Source organism: Diabrotica virgifera, chromosome 3, assembly GCF_917563875.1.
Source record: "Diabrotica virgifera virgifera chromosome 3, PGI_DIABVI_V3a".
Taxonomy (NCBI): domain Eukaryota; kingdom Metazoa; phylum Arthropoda; class Insecta; order Coleoptera; family Chrysomelidae; genus Diabrotica; species Diabrotica virgifera.
Genome location: NC_065445.1, coordinates 74,618,162 through 74,638,038, shown reverse-complemented (window position 1 = coordinate 74,638,038; position 19,877 = coordinate 74,618,162). Strand labels below are relative to the sequence as shown.

The following is a 19,877-nucleotide window of genomic DNA, read 5'->3' as shown; positions in this document are numbered from 1 at the left end:
CTCAAAAACTGTAAGCTTTTACAAAAAAGTTATTATTTCCAAAATTGAAAATAATAAAAAGCTGAATACACTCCTCACTTATAAACTAATGTTAATTCAAAGTGAGTTATGGGTAATTGAACTTATATTTTTTCGACGAGTACTCAAATCTTTCAAGCTTAAATAACGGGAAAACGATGCATTTTATAAAATATATCTGCTAAGCACTTGTCAAACAACTTCGGAGTACCTATATCAAATGAGCTCCAGTAAAAGTGAATAGCATCACAATTAAGCAGGTTATGATGAAAATAAGAGAACCCTTTAGAACTTTTTAGGAAAAAGTGAAAAATAAAACATACGCCATTTCTACAAAAATTAAAATTTACAGTAATCCTTAGAAGAGTTTGTTTATATTAGCATAAGTAATGATTTCAACAATTTTGACCGGTTTAGATTGCATATTTTTGAAAAAACGATATAATTTTAAACAATCAGAATTTTTAAAATTATCGTAATTTTCATTTTCTTTTGATGATAACTCCAAAAATACTCAATATACGTAAAAATTGATATATGTAGGTATAACCAAATTTTAGTTTTTTTTTGTATCAAATATTTTACCTTTTTATTATTTCTGTAGAGTAAAAAATTACCGAGACAGAAACGTTTAAAGCTTAAATTTAGCGAGAACCATATAACTGGTGCCATTTAACCTTTTATTTTTAAAAAAGTAAGGGTTTAAAAGATTAAATTCAACGTGGTTTAATAGCCAATAAAATTAACTTTTAAACGGTTTTTAGGCAAACCTGATATCGCAAAAATTAACGGAGTTATTTTAAAAACAATTACTTTTTTGGAAAATTTTTTAAAAGATAAGTTTTGAAAATATTTGGTGCATAAATTTTAATGCTATTAACTTGTTCGCGTGCTCATTTGATAGATATTTCTAAGTACGATATTTTCCCTTTATTTAAGCTTGAACACTTAAATAGATTTGAACACTTATAGAACACTAATACTCGCCGAAAAAAATATACATTCAATTATAACTCACTATTACCTATAACTCACTTTTAGATAATATTAAAATGTTTTTCCAGTAAGGAGTTTATTTCATTTTTTATTAGCTTCAATTTTGGTAATAAATTTTTTGTAAAATCTTATAGTTTTTGAGTTATTTATGGAAAATCGGTTAAGATCATGTATTTTTCTCACGAAAAGTTAAAAATTTTTATCTTTCATAACTCAAAAAGTTTTGATTTATTTTAATAACTTTATGCAACAAATTTTGCTTAGAATTTGTCCCTCTATCGAATTCTGGGGATACTTTTAATAAAATAATTTTCACCCCCGAGAAGGGGCGGCATCCACCCCCAGGGTAAAAGCGCAAATTGATGCGATGTCACCTTTGTTCCTTGAGATATCCTCTAACTACTCACCAATTTTCATGCAAATCGATGGAGGTTCAAGGAAATCGGAGGTAATAGCTCATATCCACCTTCAGTGACTGCACTAACTCTTCTTTAAATATTAAGATATGTCAATTGGTGATTTTATTGTGGTATCCAAATGACCCTTTAAGTGAATGCATTCATGTATGATGAATGATCTATCTTGGTCGTCGTTATTTTGTAGATATCAGAATTTCAGCTTCTTTAGGTAATAATTTCTTCATTGCTTAATTTTGGAAAATCTGTTAATAACACGAAAACGTTTATAAATAAGTCGATAAGATTCCAGACGTCTATTCAGGTCTCTTATCAGAGTGTCGATTATAATATAGAATGAGTGGATTTTCATCTCATCACTAGATGAAAAGTTTAGTTCATCATCGGCCCCCTCGTCAAATTGAATTTTCCTTTTTCTTTTTCTTATTTCTTTATATGTATTATTTGGGCACAATTTTTTGGCTTCCTTGCGGTAAAGTAATTTGAAAGAGCTTCATTTTCCTTAATGACAGAACCCAGATCCATGATTTTTATATACAAATATCTTTTGTACAGTATTTTTGCCGCCCTCTCATAATGTGCCGCCCTAGGCCCTAGGCAACTGCCTATATTGCCTAATGGATAAAGTGGCCCTGGTGAACTCTTTCAAAAGTGTAGTTTTCTATCTTGATTTCTCTCGTCCTGTTATCCTCTTCTAGAGCAGAGTATATCACACAATATACCCTGGTGTAATCTGTGCTTGGATCTTAAATACAATAAATATTTTTTATTAATTTCACGTCTTAAATCAATTTATCAAATACACTATCATTATTTAATAAACAACTTAAAATATTCCTGTAAGCCGTGTCAAATATTTATTAGCCTGTTTGTCACTATCTTGTCACCACATTCTGTTCGACTGAGCGAGTTGTATGACAAAGATAGCGAATGTTCGATTTGGAAAATATCACCACGGACATGGTGTTCATTTTTAATAAGAGGACTCACAGGAAGAAGAAGCAAATTAGCTATGAAAACAAAATTAAGACATAAATAGCATTATACTGCCAATAATTACATACGCATCTCTTGCATGGGGTCACACGAGTCAAAGTAACAAAAAGAAGATACAAGCGGCACACAACAACTGCCTCAGAGAAGCTGCAAACGTGCCCAGATATGTCGCCGAACGGTTCTTATTTAGAGACCTAAAACAAATAAGAGTACTGGATATTATGGAGGAAAAAGCCAGAACAAAATTTGCTGAGCTAGAAGACCACCCAAACCGGATCCTGCAAGAGATATTAAGGTATGATGTGTACCATAGATGGAAACACAGGAGACCCAAACAGCAAATATTAGTTAATATATAATAAAGGATAGATAATCGTAGCTCTATCAAAAGAAAACAACTTGCTCACCTTTGGCATCTCATTATATTTATTAATGTTGATTTTTATACGTTTCAGACATCCCTCAAAAAAAATATACAAAAACTTCAAAACGGCTTCAGCCACTAAACAAATCAATAAAATATTAACAATAGGCGAAAGCCACAAAAAAATATTAGTAACAAAACCCAAAAAACGGGCATGAGGGGCCCACATCCTCGAGCGCCGAGTCACCGAACTAGACATAGCCCAGAGCGGGGACTCGGCGCCCGAGCAAGCAAAACAGATCGAAGATAAGTCACTAGAGATAGCGGGAATAGAGCGCCTCACGCTGGCTTGCATTGATCGGGGTAGGATTTCATATGGTAGTCCGTGTACCCAAGACCCCCATATGATAAGCACTTTGCTGATTGAGAGCCCCTATAGCGCATCAGAGTGCTATCGGGGGGTAAGTGGATGGTCTGGAGCATTGAAGCGGGGTGGAGTGATTCCTGCTTACGGGAGTTAATCCTCCTCGCCCCAATGAATTGTATCACCCGAATGTCATTCTCTAGGGGTGAGCAAGTCTCTCAGGCTGGGTTAAATCACTATGCTTGCTTGCTTGCTTGTTCATTTTTTTCGAATTCTGGAAAAACTAATAAATCTTTTTGAAAAATTTAAACGCAGAATGAAAGATTACATCATTTCCGCCGGTAGAAAGTTCCATAGAAAGAACAAAAAGGTTTGTTTTGTATAATATATTTGAAATTAAAAATCACACTCAATCTTCTCTTCTTTTTCACCCCTATAACTTATTAAAATAAACATAGTATTTTTTATGGACTTTCGGCGTTAGGTAATAATGCAATCTTTCATTCTGAATTTAAATTTTTCAAAGATACTTATTAGTTTACTCAGGATTCGAAAGAAATAAATGCATTTAAAAAGCAATGGAACGAAATTTTGCGGCTCCGCCCTTAATTTAATCCTCCGGTTTCCAAACTTTTTTTCAAAATACAAATTCTTAGTCAAAAAACTTTTTTCTTTAAATTGAAGGGTCCAGTGTCCATTAAATATGAGATATTTGATAAAAACTGAGATGTCACAAAGAAAAAATTTCAAAACAATATTGTATTTTTATTAATCTACATATTTTTACAACTATTTACAACAATGTTAACTCTTACTGATCATTATAATATCGTCTCTTTAGAGTTCTATACTTTTTCAACATATATAAAGTCTCAATCTCCTTCTTAACGTACTCTCCATGAGCAATCATTTTTTCAATTTTTTCGCAATCCTTTTCGTTTTGGTTCTTCATAAAAGCGGCGTGAAGGCGTTGTCGGAAAAAGTCGTAACCTTTCGGCCAATCCTTGCCAAGGTGAAGAAGCTAGAAAATAATGAATTTAGTTTAGAATTTAGAACATAAAGAGTTAATAGTTTTGAAAGAGAGATATTAAGGAGGAGGAGAGATATTAAGGAGATGACCCATTTGCGACAATGGTTGGAGGATAAGGTTCAACCACGAGTTTTTATTTATTTATTTATTTATTAAAACTTACAAACACCACCTAATAGGTAGTAATTACATGTAAGAGTGCTCATTACTTACTTGGTATGTTGGTATAACAATATACACACAAAAAATACAAAATAAAAATACAATATACACACAAGTACAAAATAAAAAAACAGAAAGTAAACACAGTAAAAAAAACACAGGTTAATAAAATTTTAAAATTGAGTCGATTACTTATCTATTCATAACATTTTTTAATATCCCTTTTACACTACAGTTAAAGAGCTCTATGTCACATATCTATATTAACGCATTACACTGATATTGCATATAGTTAGTAGCACAAGAATTATATGGACTATGGACTACAAGAAAATAGGTCATTACTGTTTACCCTTAGGTTGACCTTTGGCACATGAAACCTAATAAAGTTGATCAAACCACATGTCTTATATTTAACATTGTTAATAATATTATGAATAAACACAACAGAATGCATATTTCTTCTTTGCTCTAATGACTGCAAGCCAAATATTTGAAGTAACTCTGTTGATGGCGAAAGATACACATTGTATTTCTTAAGGTACAAATACCTTAGAAATCTTATTTGTACCTTTTCTATATGATTAATATGAACTTTGGCTTCAGGAGCCCATACCACTAATGCATATTCCAAGTTTGGTCTGACTAAAGCGTTATATAGTTTAATGGTTGTGTTTATACTAAAGTCTAATGGTTGTGTTTATACTAAAGTGTTTGGAATTTCTTATTACAAATCTCAATATTTTGTAGGCATTAACAATATTTATATAGTGTTCATTAAATTTCATGTTAGCCTGAAGGTATATTCCCAGATCTTTACATTTGGTTTTCCTAGATACTACACAATTGTCATTTCTATAATTATTTTGAATGTAATCGATTTTGCGAGTAAAAGAGATTCCACACTTCTTAATATTCAAGATCATATTATTGCTGTCCCTAAACAATTCTATAACTGAGGTCAGGTCCTCCTGTAGTAACTGACAATCATTTGGAGTATGTATAGTCTTAAAAAGCTTAAAATCATCAGCATAGATCAAACTAGAATAAAATTTAAGAAATTGTGGTAGTGAGTTGACAAAAATTAAGAAAAACAAAGGCCCTAAGTTGCTCCCTTGGGGGACACCAGATGTAGCCTGAAATTTATCTGAAAAACACCTACCAATTTTGACTCGTTGAAACCTTGATTCCACATACGATTTTATAAATGTACAAGCATCATGCGAAAACCAAACTCATTCAATCTCGATAAAAGAATGCCATGATCAACCATATCAAATGCTTTTGAGCAGTCAGTCATTATTAAATCTAATTGGAGTTTATTATTTATTGCCTCACTAGCAAAATTAGAGAGAATGCACAGATTACTAGTTGTAGATAACCCAGGCAAGAAACCATGTTGTTCTGGAGCAAATTCATTTTCAAAATTTTTCAGTATATTCATATAGAGAATAGTTTCAAATATTTTAGCCAGAGAATTAAGGATACTTATAGGACGATAGTCTTCTATATTGTTTCTATTACCTGATTTAAAAACTGGTGTAATGGTAGCCTCTTTGAGTTTGTCTGGAAAGGTGTTAGTTTTAAGAGATAGATTAAATAGATGTGATAATGGTATTTGAAATATATCAGAACGTCCTTTAAAGATACAGGCAGGGATATTATCACTACCAGTGGCCTTTCTTGGCTTTAATTCTTTTATACTAACCTTCACATCTTCTTCGCTAATAACTGAAAAGTTAAAAGATCCCTGTGAACTACCGTGATGTGTGGATGATACCTGATAAATTGAGCTAAAATGATGAGAGAAAGTCATGGCAATATCCTGAGGGCCTGTATATTTACGATCATTTAAAGACATCTCGTGAAGAAAACCGCTGGTCTCTCTCAATCAACCGATGGTCTGTTATCTTCAATATTATTTTGATACTGCATAAATTCATTTTGGATTTGATTTTTAAATAGTATTTCTAAGACTCTTGAATTTATTGTTATCGACAGCACTAGCTTTCCCTATTTTTATATGTTTGCTTAATTTGTTTTTTGTCTGATTTTTTTTTTAATAAGGTCTATACTAAAATAAGCTGGATATTTCTGTTTTTGTCTATTTTTAATAATTTTCTTTGGGATGGCTTGATCAATGCAGTCATACAATTTATCGTAAAATTTATTAATACAATCTGTAGCAGTTATACAATTATACATATCTGACCAGGCAGTGTCCCTTATTAATTGATACAAAAGATTAAAGTCCCCCCTGGCATAATCATACCTAGTGTTGCCCAAAATCGGTCTTGGTCTTGTTCTTGCGTTTTAGCAAGACCAAGACCAAGACCGCCTTATTTTAGCAAGACCAAGACCAAGACTGACCGTGCAAGACTTGAGCAAGAACAAGACTAAGCCTGCGAGACTCTTGCGTCTTGCAGGATTGAGTGTCGTTTTATGGAATATATTAGTTCGGGTATATGCTTAGAGACTATGAGATATAAAAAAATATGTAACAAAAATTTGGAAAATTGGATTTATCCGCATTATGAACAATATGATAAACATACATACATAGCGAATTAAAATATTCATATAAGAACACTTATTTATTGGATACGTACTCAGAGGTCATAATAAATTATTACAATGTAAAAATAAAATATTTCATTCTTTCCTAATATCAGACGACGCCTTAGCTCCGAAATGAATTGTAATTGTCTAGATTTTGAGAATAGCTACCCTTTCATAAAATAATCTTCTTGTGTTGTGTGACGCCGACAGTATAATAATATCGCATTGAAACTTTTAAAGATATAATATGTCGCCTAAGGTGATAAAAATATAATACGAATAGCATATCCACTGTTACGGACAACCACTGTTACAATTGTTTTTCCTTACCAGTAGGAATCTAAATACCATATCGTAAAGACTAAACGTCCTACTTATAGACTGTTTGCAGGGTGTGCAATTAGATATTAGATCAATCGGTCGAACAAAATTTTTGCTGAAAAAGCACTAGATAAGATAACCTTACCTTAAGTAACAAGCACTCAACAATTATATTACAATTAACTTTAATACTTTCTACAATAAATTTCTTTTTCAATGCTACCATAACTCCACCACCCAATGTCTTGCCACTGGCCCTAGCTTTGCGGAAGACTATGTAGCGATTATCAAAAAGTTCTTCATTGGAGATTCCATCTATAAGCCATGTTTCAGTTATGCCAATATTTCAACAAACCCTCTATAGGAAATTATGCAAAAATACAAAGATTGTGCTAGTCAGGTCACCTCATAGGAATAGACAATGACAAAACCTAGTAGAACGGTTAGCAAAACTATAGTGGGATGTCGACCAATAGGAAGACCAAGAAAGAGGTGGATAGACGAACTGAGAACCAATGCTAAGGAGATATTGAGGGTGGACAACTGGAGGAGAGCAGCCATGGACAGATACTTCGAGGCGGATGCTGGGGGAGACCAGGGCCCGACTTGGACTGTACCGCCATAGGAGAGAGAGACAGAGAGAAAATAAACCATGATTACAGTAAAGAATGAGGAACACATGAGGAACAGTGAAAGCATTGTTTATATAGGGAGATAGTTGGTCAGCCCAATAGGAAAATTTGTTTGATTCAAATTGAGACAGTCACCAGATGTCCCCACAATTTCTGTCAGGGTTGCAACGTCAAAATGCATAGACACCAAGTTGGATACGATCCTATTCATAACACCCCAATTCGCATACATATTAAGAAAAATAAATATTGTTGTGTTCTTGATTATTGATATGAGATAATATTTTTATATGTCATTTAATTTAATCAATGCTTTAATAATAATCTAATTAATTTACCAGATCACATATCAATATGTTTTCAATCTCATGGCTTTTTATAAAATTAATTACTTACATACGTGGCTTCTAAGTATTTCTCAATGGTTCCTAATCGGGATAGGAAAGAAAAGAGTAAAATAATAACACATATGGGTTACAATTGTAATCAAAATATTGTTTATTTTATTTAAATGGCAATCACTGCTTATTATTTGCTATATCTTCTTATTCTTAAAAATAACATTTACACATGGGAATCTTATTTCCTTTTGGTTTCCAATTGAAAGTTTTTATTAACATTTAACTATTATGATTTATTAGCAACAATTCTATTTAAGTTTGATGAAGCTTTTCTGATATTATTGACTATGTTTCTTCAATTTTAAATGTGGTATTTAATACGAAAAACCCATACATTCATGTCCAAACAAATGAGACTGACCTTTTTCTGGTGAACTGAGAATGTCTTCACACAAGACCCGTTTCCTGCTATCCTTGGCTGCAATCAAAACCTCGTCCTGGCTTCCAGTAATGTTCTCCTCTGAAACTAGCTCGTATATCTCTCGTTTCCTGCTTCTGTCGTGATGCTGTGTTCTACCTTTTTCGAAACTGCAATCAGCTACCGGGAACTCTTGGCTCAAGGAGGTTCTTTTACTCTCAACCTGGCCTACCTCTCGTTCCGCTATAGATACTCCACACTCACGGAACTACACCGGCTTTCTCACTCTCCGTACACTACCGTCTACTACTCGACTTCACTTCTCGACAGCTCAAAACATTCTGCTCTCACTTTGTCATCCATTCCCCTACTTTCTAAACATCCCTTCCAGATTCACAAATCAATCTTCCACCACCAACTCTCATTCGTAATATTCCTCAAAACCAATTTTTAATCTTTCTAAATATGCTTAATGGATTTCAAAGAAAATAGTTAATTCCCATTCTAAAATTACTTTCTACTATATACAAATTTTAATGACCTATTCTCTATTTCCACTTAGTCTTATTTAGCATCGGCTAATGACCGATCCTTCCGCGAACAAACGATAATGACCTACTAACGATTTCACTTGAGTCTTATTTAATCACTTCTTAAAATTAAATATAACAATTTGTTGTATACAGGTTGTTCTAAATTTATATGCCCGTGGTTGAGAAAATTGAAAATATTTTATATTAAATTGAATTCTGTTTATAATTATCAAAATTTAATTTTCATATCAAATAGAAATATAACAAATCCCCGCCTTGTATTCGATAAAATTTATCTGCATTTTTAAATAAATTTTCTCGAGGCAAAACCAACTCCCTGTATATTTCCTTACTTTAATCTACGTCTTATACCCCTTCTTCTTGTATTACTCTAATTAGTCCCACCTGTAGAGTAATTGTTTCCTTATTTTCAGTGTCCTCATCCTGTGTTAGAGTGTCGGCTATTATGTTGTCTTTCCCTTTTTCCCATATCAATCTTCTGTCTTTTTCCTCAGATTTTTCACATACTTTTACCGTGTATTCTGCATCCTCGTTTTCATATGCCTCCTCTTCAAATGCCACTGTTTCGATCATATCTTTTTCGCTTTCATTTGTTAGCTTTATTTCTTCTTCTCCTGAGCTCATCTCTTCTTTTGAGGAATCCCAGTTTTCTTTTGCTTTTGATACTCTCAATTTTTCTTCTTCTGGGCTCAACTCTTCTTTTGAGGAGCCACAGGTTTCATTTTCTTTTGTCTTTTTCTGACTTTTTCTCCCTTTTCTTCTTTGTCCTTGCTTCGTTGCCAAATTCATTTCCACTGTTTGTTCTTTACCTGATTCGTCCGTATTTTGTTTCTCCTGTTCCTTGTTCTGTTCTTCTTCTTTTTCTTCTGTTAGATTCATCGTATTATTTTTAAAATCTATCACTACATGTTTTTCTGCCAATTCGTCAACTCCTACTATCATGTCATGTGACATGTTTGGCATTATTACACATTGTAGTGCATACATCTTCTTACCCAGTCGTACCATTACTCGTATGCCTTCATTTATAGTTGCCAATGTCCGTTTGTTTGCGCCCACTAAATTTACCCTAGGTATTTTGTAAATTAAATTTGTTAAGTTAACTTCTTCTATTAGTTTTCTGTTGACCAATGTTATTTCAGATCCAGTGTCTATCATAATTTTAATTGGTTTCTCGTTGATAAATCCATCCACAAATTTTAAATTAACTCCATTTTTCTTTTCGTTGTTTCTTGCCAATTTAATAAACTCCTTGGGGTTACAAAAGATTCCTGTTTGATTTTTGGTTTTTAGTGAGCGTCGTCGTGAAAAAACGCCGGTTGCTCATCGTAGTTGATATTTTCGTCATAATGTCTCTCTCCGTCATATTCATCTGTCTGGGTATTATTTACTTCTCTTCTATTTTCTCTTGGTCTGTCGGATCTGTTTCGGTTTTCTCGATATCCCTGTTCATTTTGTCTACCATTATTTCTGTTTTCTTGATTTGCGAGTGTGGTGTTTCTATTCTGGTATTCTCGATTTCTGTCCTCATTCCATTGCCTATTTCTTTGTTCATAATTTCCTCTTCCGTTGTCTCTATTTTCGTTTTCCCTTCTGGGATTAAATTCTCGTCTTGTATAGTCCCTCCTATTTTGATTTCTATCTCTGTAATCCTGTGTTTCTCGGAGCCTGTAATCTTCTCGCGACCTTCTTGATTTTCTTTCTCTTAAACGTGATTCTCTTATTTGTAGGAATTGGCATAAACTATCTATGTCTTTGTAGTTTTGCAATGTGATATGGTCTTCAAGCGTTTCTTCGAAATGTCTTGCAATCAGTTCGACTAATTGTTCCGATGAGTAATTATATTGTAAATGTTTTGCGTTATAGTAAATTTGTAATGCATATGTCCTTTCTGATATACCCATCCTATCATTGTATTTCCCATTTTGCAATTCCTTGTTAATTTCCAATTGTTGGACTTTTCCCCAGAAATAATTCAAAAATTTTTGTTCAAATTGTTGCCAACTGTCAAATTCTTCTTCTTTGCAATCGAACCATAGGCTTGCTTCATATTTTAGATGATTTCTGATAGTTTCTTTTGCTGTTTCGAAATTTCCGATGTGCTGTATTTTCTTTTTCAGGCTATTTATGAACGGCACTGGGTGTAATCTTCTTACATCCCCGCCAAACCTTATCTTCACGTCATCTGTGCTATGTATAACCATTTCTCTTCTTTCTCCTACATTTTGTTGAATATTGATTTCCGCAATCTTTCTTTCCATTTCTTCTCTGATTGCTTGAATAGCGTTTTCAAACTTATTTTCCAAATTTTCTAGTTCCTTTTTCTGGCCATTCGTTAACTCCTTTATTTTATTTTGAGTTTTCATTTCTTGTTCTTTCATGTGATCCTTCAATCTCATTTCTTGTTCTTGCATGTGATCTTTAATTTTCATTTCATACTTTTCTATGCGTTCCTCCATTTTCTTGTTGTTCTCTTCTATGGCTTGTTTTGTTTCCTTCTGATTTTCTTGCATTATTCTTTTTGTTTCATCCATTTTTTGATCCACTTTTTGTTGTGTTTCATCCATTTTTTGATCCACTTTATCCATTTTCTTTGATGTTTCTTCCTGATTTTTATCCATTTTTTGTTGTGTTTCATCCATTTTCTGTTCTATTCTTTGTGACTGGAGTTGCATCATTTGTAATAATTTATCTATTCCTGATAATTCTTGCTGTTCTGATGCCATGATTGTCGTGTCTAAAATATCTTCTTGGTCTGAATTATTCTCTTGATTTGAATGTTCTTTTTGTTTTTTGTTGTCTTTGCTTTGGCTTCTTGTCACAGACATTTGTTTTCAAGAAGTACTGTCCCCGCCAAATATGAAATTTTACTAGTATGTTACCAAGACGACTTTTTCTCACCCAAATATTATAAATTGTCAATAAATATATCAAATGTAAATATCGTAAAAATAAAATATTAAATCAGTTATGTAAAATTTGTACCTAAAGAGATCTAAAATTTTATGTTATCAAATGTAAGTATCTCACTTTTTACCACAGGCATATAAATTTTCAAATACCGGCTTTACTCTTTCTATCCTTCAAATTTGCCACTAGAAATACTTTACAATGCCCTCCACGTTGGACGACAGTTGTTGTGTTCTTGATTATTGATATGAGATAATATTTTTATATGTCATTTAATTTAATCAATGCTTTAATAATAATCTAATTAATTTACCAGATCACATATCAATATGTTTTCAATCTCATGGCTTTTTATAAAATTAATTACTTACATACGTGGCTTCTAAGTATTTCTCAATGGTTCCTAATCGGGATAGGAAAGAAAAGAGTAAAATAATAACACATATGGGTTACAATTGTAATCAAAATATTGTTTATTTTATTTAAATGGCAATCACTGCTTATTATTTGCTATATCTTCTTATTCTTAAAAATAACATTTACACATGGGAATCTTATTTCCTTTTGGTTTCCAATTGAAAGTTTTTATTAACATTTAACTATTATGATTTATTAGCAACAATTCTATTTAAGTTTGATGAAGCTTTTCTGATATTATTGACTATGTTTCTTCAATTTTAAATGTGGTATTTAATACGAAAAACCCATACATTCATGTCCAAACAAATGAGACTGACCTTTTTCTGGTGAACTGAGAATGTCTTCACACAAGACCCGTTTCCTGCTATCCTTGGCTGCAATCAAAACCTCGTCCTGGCTTCCAGTAATGTTCTCCTCTGAAACTAGCTCGTATATCTCTCGTTTCCTGCTTCTGTCGTGATGCTGTGTTCTACCTTTTTCGAAACTGCAATCAGCTACCGGGAACTCTTGGCTCAAGGAGGTTCTTTTACTCTCAACCTGGCCTACCTCTCGTTCCGCTAGATACTCCACACTCACGGAACTACACCGGCTTTCTCACTCTCCGTACACTACCGTCTACTACTCGACTTCACTTCTCGACAGCTCAAAACATTCTGCTCTCACTTTGTCATCCATTCCCCTACTTTCTAAACATCCCTTCCAGATTCACAAATCAATCTTCCACCACCAACTCTCATTCGTAATATTCCTCAAAACCAATTTTTAATCTTTCTAAATATGCTTAATGGATTTCAAAGAAAATAGTTAATTCCCATTCTAAAATTACGTTCTACTATATACAAATTTTAATGACCTATTCTCTATTTCCACTTAGTCTTATTTAGCATCGGCTAATGACCGATCCTTCCGCGAACAAACGATAATGACCTACTAACGATTTCACTTGAGTCTTATTTAATCACTTCTTAAAATTAAATATAACAATTTGTTGTATACAGGTTGTTCTAAATTTATATGCCCGTGGTTGAGAAAATTGAAAATATTTTATATTAAATTGAATTCTGTTTATAATTATCAAAATTTAATTTTCATATCAAATAGAAATATAACAATATATATGGAAGAATATATTTAGAAATTGAATTAATAGATATACACTGTGTCCGTAAAGTATGGAACAAAATACGGACACTGTGTATATGGAAGAATATATTTAGAAATTGAATTAATGATGTCATGCTACTATACATATAGCATGACATCATTAATTCAATTTCTAAATATACAGGGTGTTTCATTGGGAAAGTAACATACGTTAACTGTAGAAAGAGGACACTTAGGCGATTTCAAAAATACCATACTTAATGGGTCTTAATTTATTAATAACAAAGATACTGGGTGTTTTATCTATTTTGCCATTTTCTTATTTGGTTCATAACTTTTTAACCACACTGTATATTTATTTTATATTTGGCACGGAAATATTATTTAAGGTTTACAATCAATTAATTTATTTAAAATTGTAAAAAATCCAGGTCCGGATTAAAAAATATTGGAAAAATATTCCGACCCAGAAACAACACCCTGTATATTAATTTTTTTTAAAATAGATTTTATATTTGAAAAGAGGATGAAAAACTAAATTTATTGGTATACTTTGAATTTTTGGCAAAATGATTTTTCTGGTAAAATTTTGAATTTGAATTCTGAAATTATGCGAATTGCTAGAGCTAGAAGTAGAAAAAAAAATGAAATAAGACTTAAAACTTGTTAAACACACTGTATATTTATTTTATATTTAACACAGAATATTCGTTAGGTTGCCCAATCAATTAATTTATTTACAATTATAAAAAATCCAGGGACGGATTAAAAAATATTTGAAAAAGGTTTTGACCCAAAAAAACACCCTGTACATTATTTTTTTTTTAAATGGGTGTGGCACTTAAAAAGAGGACGAAAAACTAAATTTAGTGGTATACTTTGAATGTTCAGCAAATGATTTTTCTGGTAAAATTTTGAATTTGAATTCTGAAATTATGTGAATTGCGAGAGCTCAAAGTAAAAAAATTAAACTGTGACTTAATTTTAATTGGTTAAATTGGTTAAATGTTAACATTTTAGTGTTTTTTTTATTATGGCGACAAATAATTCATAACAAATATTCACCTTTAAATAATGGATAAATTATCAAGAGTCCACAAAAAATACATAACTTTAATCAACGAACTATCTTACAAATAAAAAAAAAACAAAAATTTTTCCAAAAAATAACTTATCAAAACTATAGTAATTGTTCAAAATGGCCACCACCTTGTCGAAGACAAAGTATTGCTCTTTTTGTTATTTGTCTGACTGACTTCCTAATATCGTCAGAGTTATTCTTCATTTATTGGAAGGCGTCTCGAATCCGCTCAAGAAGTTCTTCTCTACTATTTATTTCCTCGTTATAAACTTTTGATTTTAGATATCCAAAAGTTATTTTTCAGCAATATTTTTCTGTTTTTTTAATGTTTAAGATAGTTCGTTGATTAAAGTTATGTATTTTTTGTGGACTATATTATTTATTTATTAATTAAAGGTGAATATTTGTTTTGAATTATTTGTCGCCGTAATAATAAAAAAAATTAAATGTTAATATTTTAACAATTTACATTCAATAACGGTATTAATTAAAATTAAGTCACATTTTAATTTTTTTACTTCGAGCTCTCGCAAGTCACATAATTTCAGAATTCAAATTCAAAATTTTGCTGGAAAAATCATTTTGCCGAAAATTCAAAGTATACCACTAAATTTAGTTTTGCATCCTCTTTTCAAATGAAAAATCTATTTTAAAAAAATTCAATGTACAGGGTGTTGTTTTTGGGTCGGAACATTTTTACAATATTTTTTAATCCGGCCCTGGATTTTTTATAATTGTAAATAAATTAAATGATTGGACACCTTAAAGAATATTCAGTGATAAATATACAACAAAATAAAGTATGGTTAGCAAGTTGCAAGTCCTATTTCAAGTTTTTTTCTACTTCGAGCTTTCGCAATTCACATAATTTCAGAATTCAAATTCAAAATTTGATCAGAAAAATCATTTTGCCACAAGTTCAAAGTACACCATTAAATTTAGTTTTTCATCCTCTTTTCAAATGCAAAATCTATTTTAAAAAAATTCAATGTACAGGGTGTTGTTTTTGGGTCGGAATATTTTTCCAATATTTTTTAATCCGGATCTGGATTTTTTACAATTTTAAATAAATTAGTTGATTGTATACCTTAAATAATATTTGCGTGCCAAATATAAAATAAATATACAGTGTGGTTAAAAAGTTATGAACCAAATAATAAAATGGCAATATAGATAAAACACCCAGTATCTTTGTTATTAATGAAGTAAGACCCATTAAGTATGGTATTTTTGAGACCGCCTAAGTGTCCTCTTTCTACAGTTAACGTATGTTACTTTCCCAATGAAACACCCTGTATTCTTCCATATATATTTATTTTTCTTAATATGTATGCGAGTTGGGTGTTATGAATAGGACCGTATCCAACTTGGTGTCTATGCATTTTGACGTTGCAACCCTGACAGAAATTGTGGGGACATCTGGTGACTGTCTCAATTTGAATCAAACAAATTTTCCTAGTGGGCTGACCAACTATCCCTATATAAACAATGGTGAAAGATATGGACTGCTGCAACTAATATTGCAGGGAAAAGTAGAAGGAAAGCGAGGACCAGGAAGGCGAAGGATTTCTTGGCTGAAAAATCTACGTACGTGGTTCAACACAACAACTACAAATTTTTTAGAGCAGCAGTGGGCAAAGTACAGATTGCAATGATGGTCGCCCACATCCGAAACGGATAGGCACTCCAAGGAGAAGAAGACAGTAAAGAATCTGCCACGATATTCATTGAATAAAGGACCCGACACTTTTCTGATATAAAAGTAGTTTCAGCTAAATTGGCTGCAACTTTGCAGAGAGGCAGCTTTGGTCGTGCTGATCAAAAGTTCTCATTTCCTCAGGACTCAGAAACCATTTATTGTTTTTGATTTAGAGATTCAAAGTGTCTGTTTTTAGTCCATTTGAATAATATATACAGTCGGAAAAATGAAAGAATACACATGAACGAACATATAAAACACGCTGTATTTTCTTGTCACTGTGTCACAAAGAAAATTGCCCAGCGCAAGTACATGTAATAATAATTATTACATGTACTTGCGCTGGCCAATTTTTTGTATGACACGGTGACAGGAAAATACAGCGTGTTTTATATGTTCGTTCATGGGTATTCTTTCATTTTTCCTACTGTATTTGTATAATATATGTATAGGGTGTTAGTACACAACTGCAATAAACTTGTTTACTAGCTAAATAGCTAAACTAGGGAGTGAGTCTGCCTAAAAAATAATGACTTTTGTTTATATTCAAGAAGCACCTTAGGGTGCTTGTTACGCTATAAACGAAATTAAATTTAAGACAGCTTTGGCTTCGTGTTGCAACGAGATGAAAATGGTTATTCATTTTTATTTCTATTAGTTTTACTCCTATCTGAGTATGAACGATTCCATTTTCGTTGGAATTTTTCTGCACTGGACAGATGGGATGTGAATTGCAAATTATAGAATTTCCTCATCTTCCTAGCTCCAGCATCCGTTTGGCTTGCATTTTTAGAAGCAACGGAGGTGTAACCAGAAAATGGTCCCAATAAAGTTTTTAATTGAATATTATTTTATATTTTATTAAGTTGAAAATTTTGACTTTTACTTTTAATTATATATATTTTTGTCGATCGCTCGTTACTATAAATGTAAGTATAAATAAGTCTCCCACACGGTACAAGAGTACAAAAAGTAAAAAAAAACGAACATTCGGGGTAAATTTGTTAGAAATATATTTTCTATCTTTCTGTTTTCTGTTAATTTTACCCTCTCCTGTGAACCTCATAATTTTGTTTGCTAAAACAGATACAAGTAGAATTCATTGATCCATAATCTCTCAAACGGAAAACCATCACAGGATATTTTGTAACAGACATACAAAAGAAATTTTCCAACAGACAGCATTTGGAAAACAAAAGGAAATTTTCCACGAAATTACCACATCAATACTTTAGTAAATTGAATTTAAGTGTTGTTTCACTAAACGCTTTTTGCAACTTGCGTAAGATGATGATATTTATGATCATTACGATATGTGTTTTAAGGTGTTTAATTTATATACAGTGAGGACGTTTGAGCTGGAATAAATTCATTTTCTCGAGAATGGGCGACTGGAGATATATCCCGAAACAGGTCGATTTTTATTTTTAAATTATAATTTTTTGGCATATACCTATATATGGCATATAGTGACGTCATCAATCTGGGCGTGATGATGTAATCGATGATTTTTTTAAGTGCAGATAGGGGTCGTGTAATAGCTCATTCTAAAGGTTATTCAATTCTCTATTCATTTTTATAAACATTATAATGTTATAACATAATTATTTATACAGGGTGCCCAAAAAAAATTTGAATTAAATTAATTGAGACAAAAAGAAGAATGTATGTAATTTATTTAATGCAAAATATATTTCACTGCTGTCAGAAAACAGAAAAATGTGAAAAATAAACATTGCTTTTCGCCTTAATCAAATGTTCAAACTGCTAAGGTGCAGGTGGGTGGCAGCTCTAATATTGAATTTAAGCGAAAAACAATATTTATTTAACAAATACACATTTTTTCATGTTTTAGGACAACAGTAAAATGTATTTCAAATTAAATAAATTATATACCTTCTTCTTTTTGCCTCAATTAATTTAATTCAAAATTTTTTTGGGCTACCTATATAAATAATTATGTTAATGTTTATATTAGTGAATAGAGCATTGAATAACCTTTCGAATGAGATATAACACGAAACTATTTTCATTTAAAAAAATCATCCGTTACGTCATCACGCCCAGATGGATGACGTCACTAGTATGATATATAATATGCTAAACAATTATAATTTAAAAATAAAAATCGACCTGTTTCTAGATTTATCTCCAGAGTCACCCATTCTCATGCATGGTCAAAGCCTAAAATCAGATTCCAAATCGTAATGGCATTTTTGTTCAAAAATAATAAAAGCAACTTTTTTTTGATAATATTAAAAATTACTTTAAAGAAAAGATGTTTAAAATTAAATATAACTTTCAAACATTTAACATCGTTTTATTTATTTTATATATTTAACATTTACAATAACAAAACTATTTTGTTTGACATTTTCTCTGAGATCACATTGAAAATGGAGGTTTTCGCATTGATGCATGATTAGTCCAGAATGAACTGACATGTACAGTTTGAGACCTACTTTTAGTGGAGTCACTGAAGGTCTTCACCTCCGATTTAGTTAAACCTTCATCGATTTTCATGAAAATTGGTGAGTAGTTAGAAGATATTTCAAGGAACAAAGGTGACATGATGAACACTTGCGCTTTTACCCTAGGGGTGGATGCCACCCCTTCTCGAGGGTGAAATTTTTTTTATTAAAAATAATACCAGAAATCAATAGAGGGGCAACTTCTAAGCAAAATTTGTTATATAAAGTTATTAACATAAATCATACTTTTTGAGTTATTAAATATCAAAGATTTTATTTTTTCTTACAAAAATGCTTGTTTTAAAGCTGTTTTTCACGTATTACTCAAAAACTATAACCTTTTGTAAAAAAGCTATTATTACCAAAATTAAAGATAATAAAAAATTTAATACACTTCCTACTTAAAGAACTAAGCTAATGTTATTTCAAAGTGAGTTATGGGTAATTGAATGTATATTTTTTTCGACGAGTACTCAAATCTAAGTATTCAAGCTTAAATAACGGGAAAACAATGCTCTTTATAAAATATACCTGCTAAGCACTTGTCAAAGTACTTCGGAATACCTATCACATGAGTTCCAGTAGAAGTTAATAGCATCAAAATTAAGCAAGTTATGATGAAAATAACAGAACCCTTACGATTTTTTTAGGAAAAAGTGAAAAATAAAACGTACGCCATTTCCACAAAAATTAAAATTTGTAGTAATCCTCACAAGAATTTCTTTAGGTTAACATAGTTAATGATTTCAACAATTTTGACCTGTTTAGAATGCATATTTTTGAAAAAAAAAAGATATAATTTAAAAAAATCAGAATTTTTAAAATTATCGTACTTTTCATTTTCTTTTGATAATAACTCCAAAAATACTCAATATACGTAAAAAATTATATATACCTAAATTTTAGTTTTTTCTGTTCCAAATACTTTATCAATTTTACTATTTCCGTAGAGTAAAAAATAACCGAGATAGAAACGTTTAATATTTCAATTTTGCTACGAGAACCATGTAACCGGGGTCAT

General features: G+C 31.5%; 1 protein-coding gene across 3 annotated transcripts in view; it reads right to left on the bottom strand.

The window, feature by feature from the left end:
* Positions 1-3,898: 3,898 nt before the first annotated feature.
* LOC126881142 (electron transfer flavoprotein regulatory factor 1) overlaps positions 3,899-19,877 on the bottom strand; it is a 56,176-nt gene continuing 40,197 nt past the window's right edge. For all 3 annotated transcript variants that reach the window (XM_050645211.1, XM_050645212.1, XM_050645213.1), the window contains one exon: positions 3,899-4,175. In XM_050645211.1, coding sequence (XP_050501168.1) covers positions 3,966-4,175 — 210 coding nt within the window. In that variant the 3' untranslated portion in view covers positions 3,899-3,965. The remainder of the gene's footprint in view (positions 4,176-19,877) is intronic.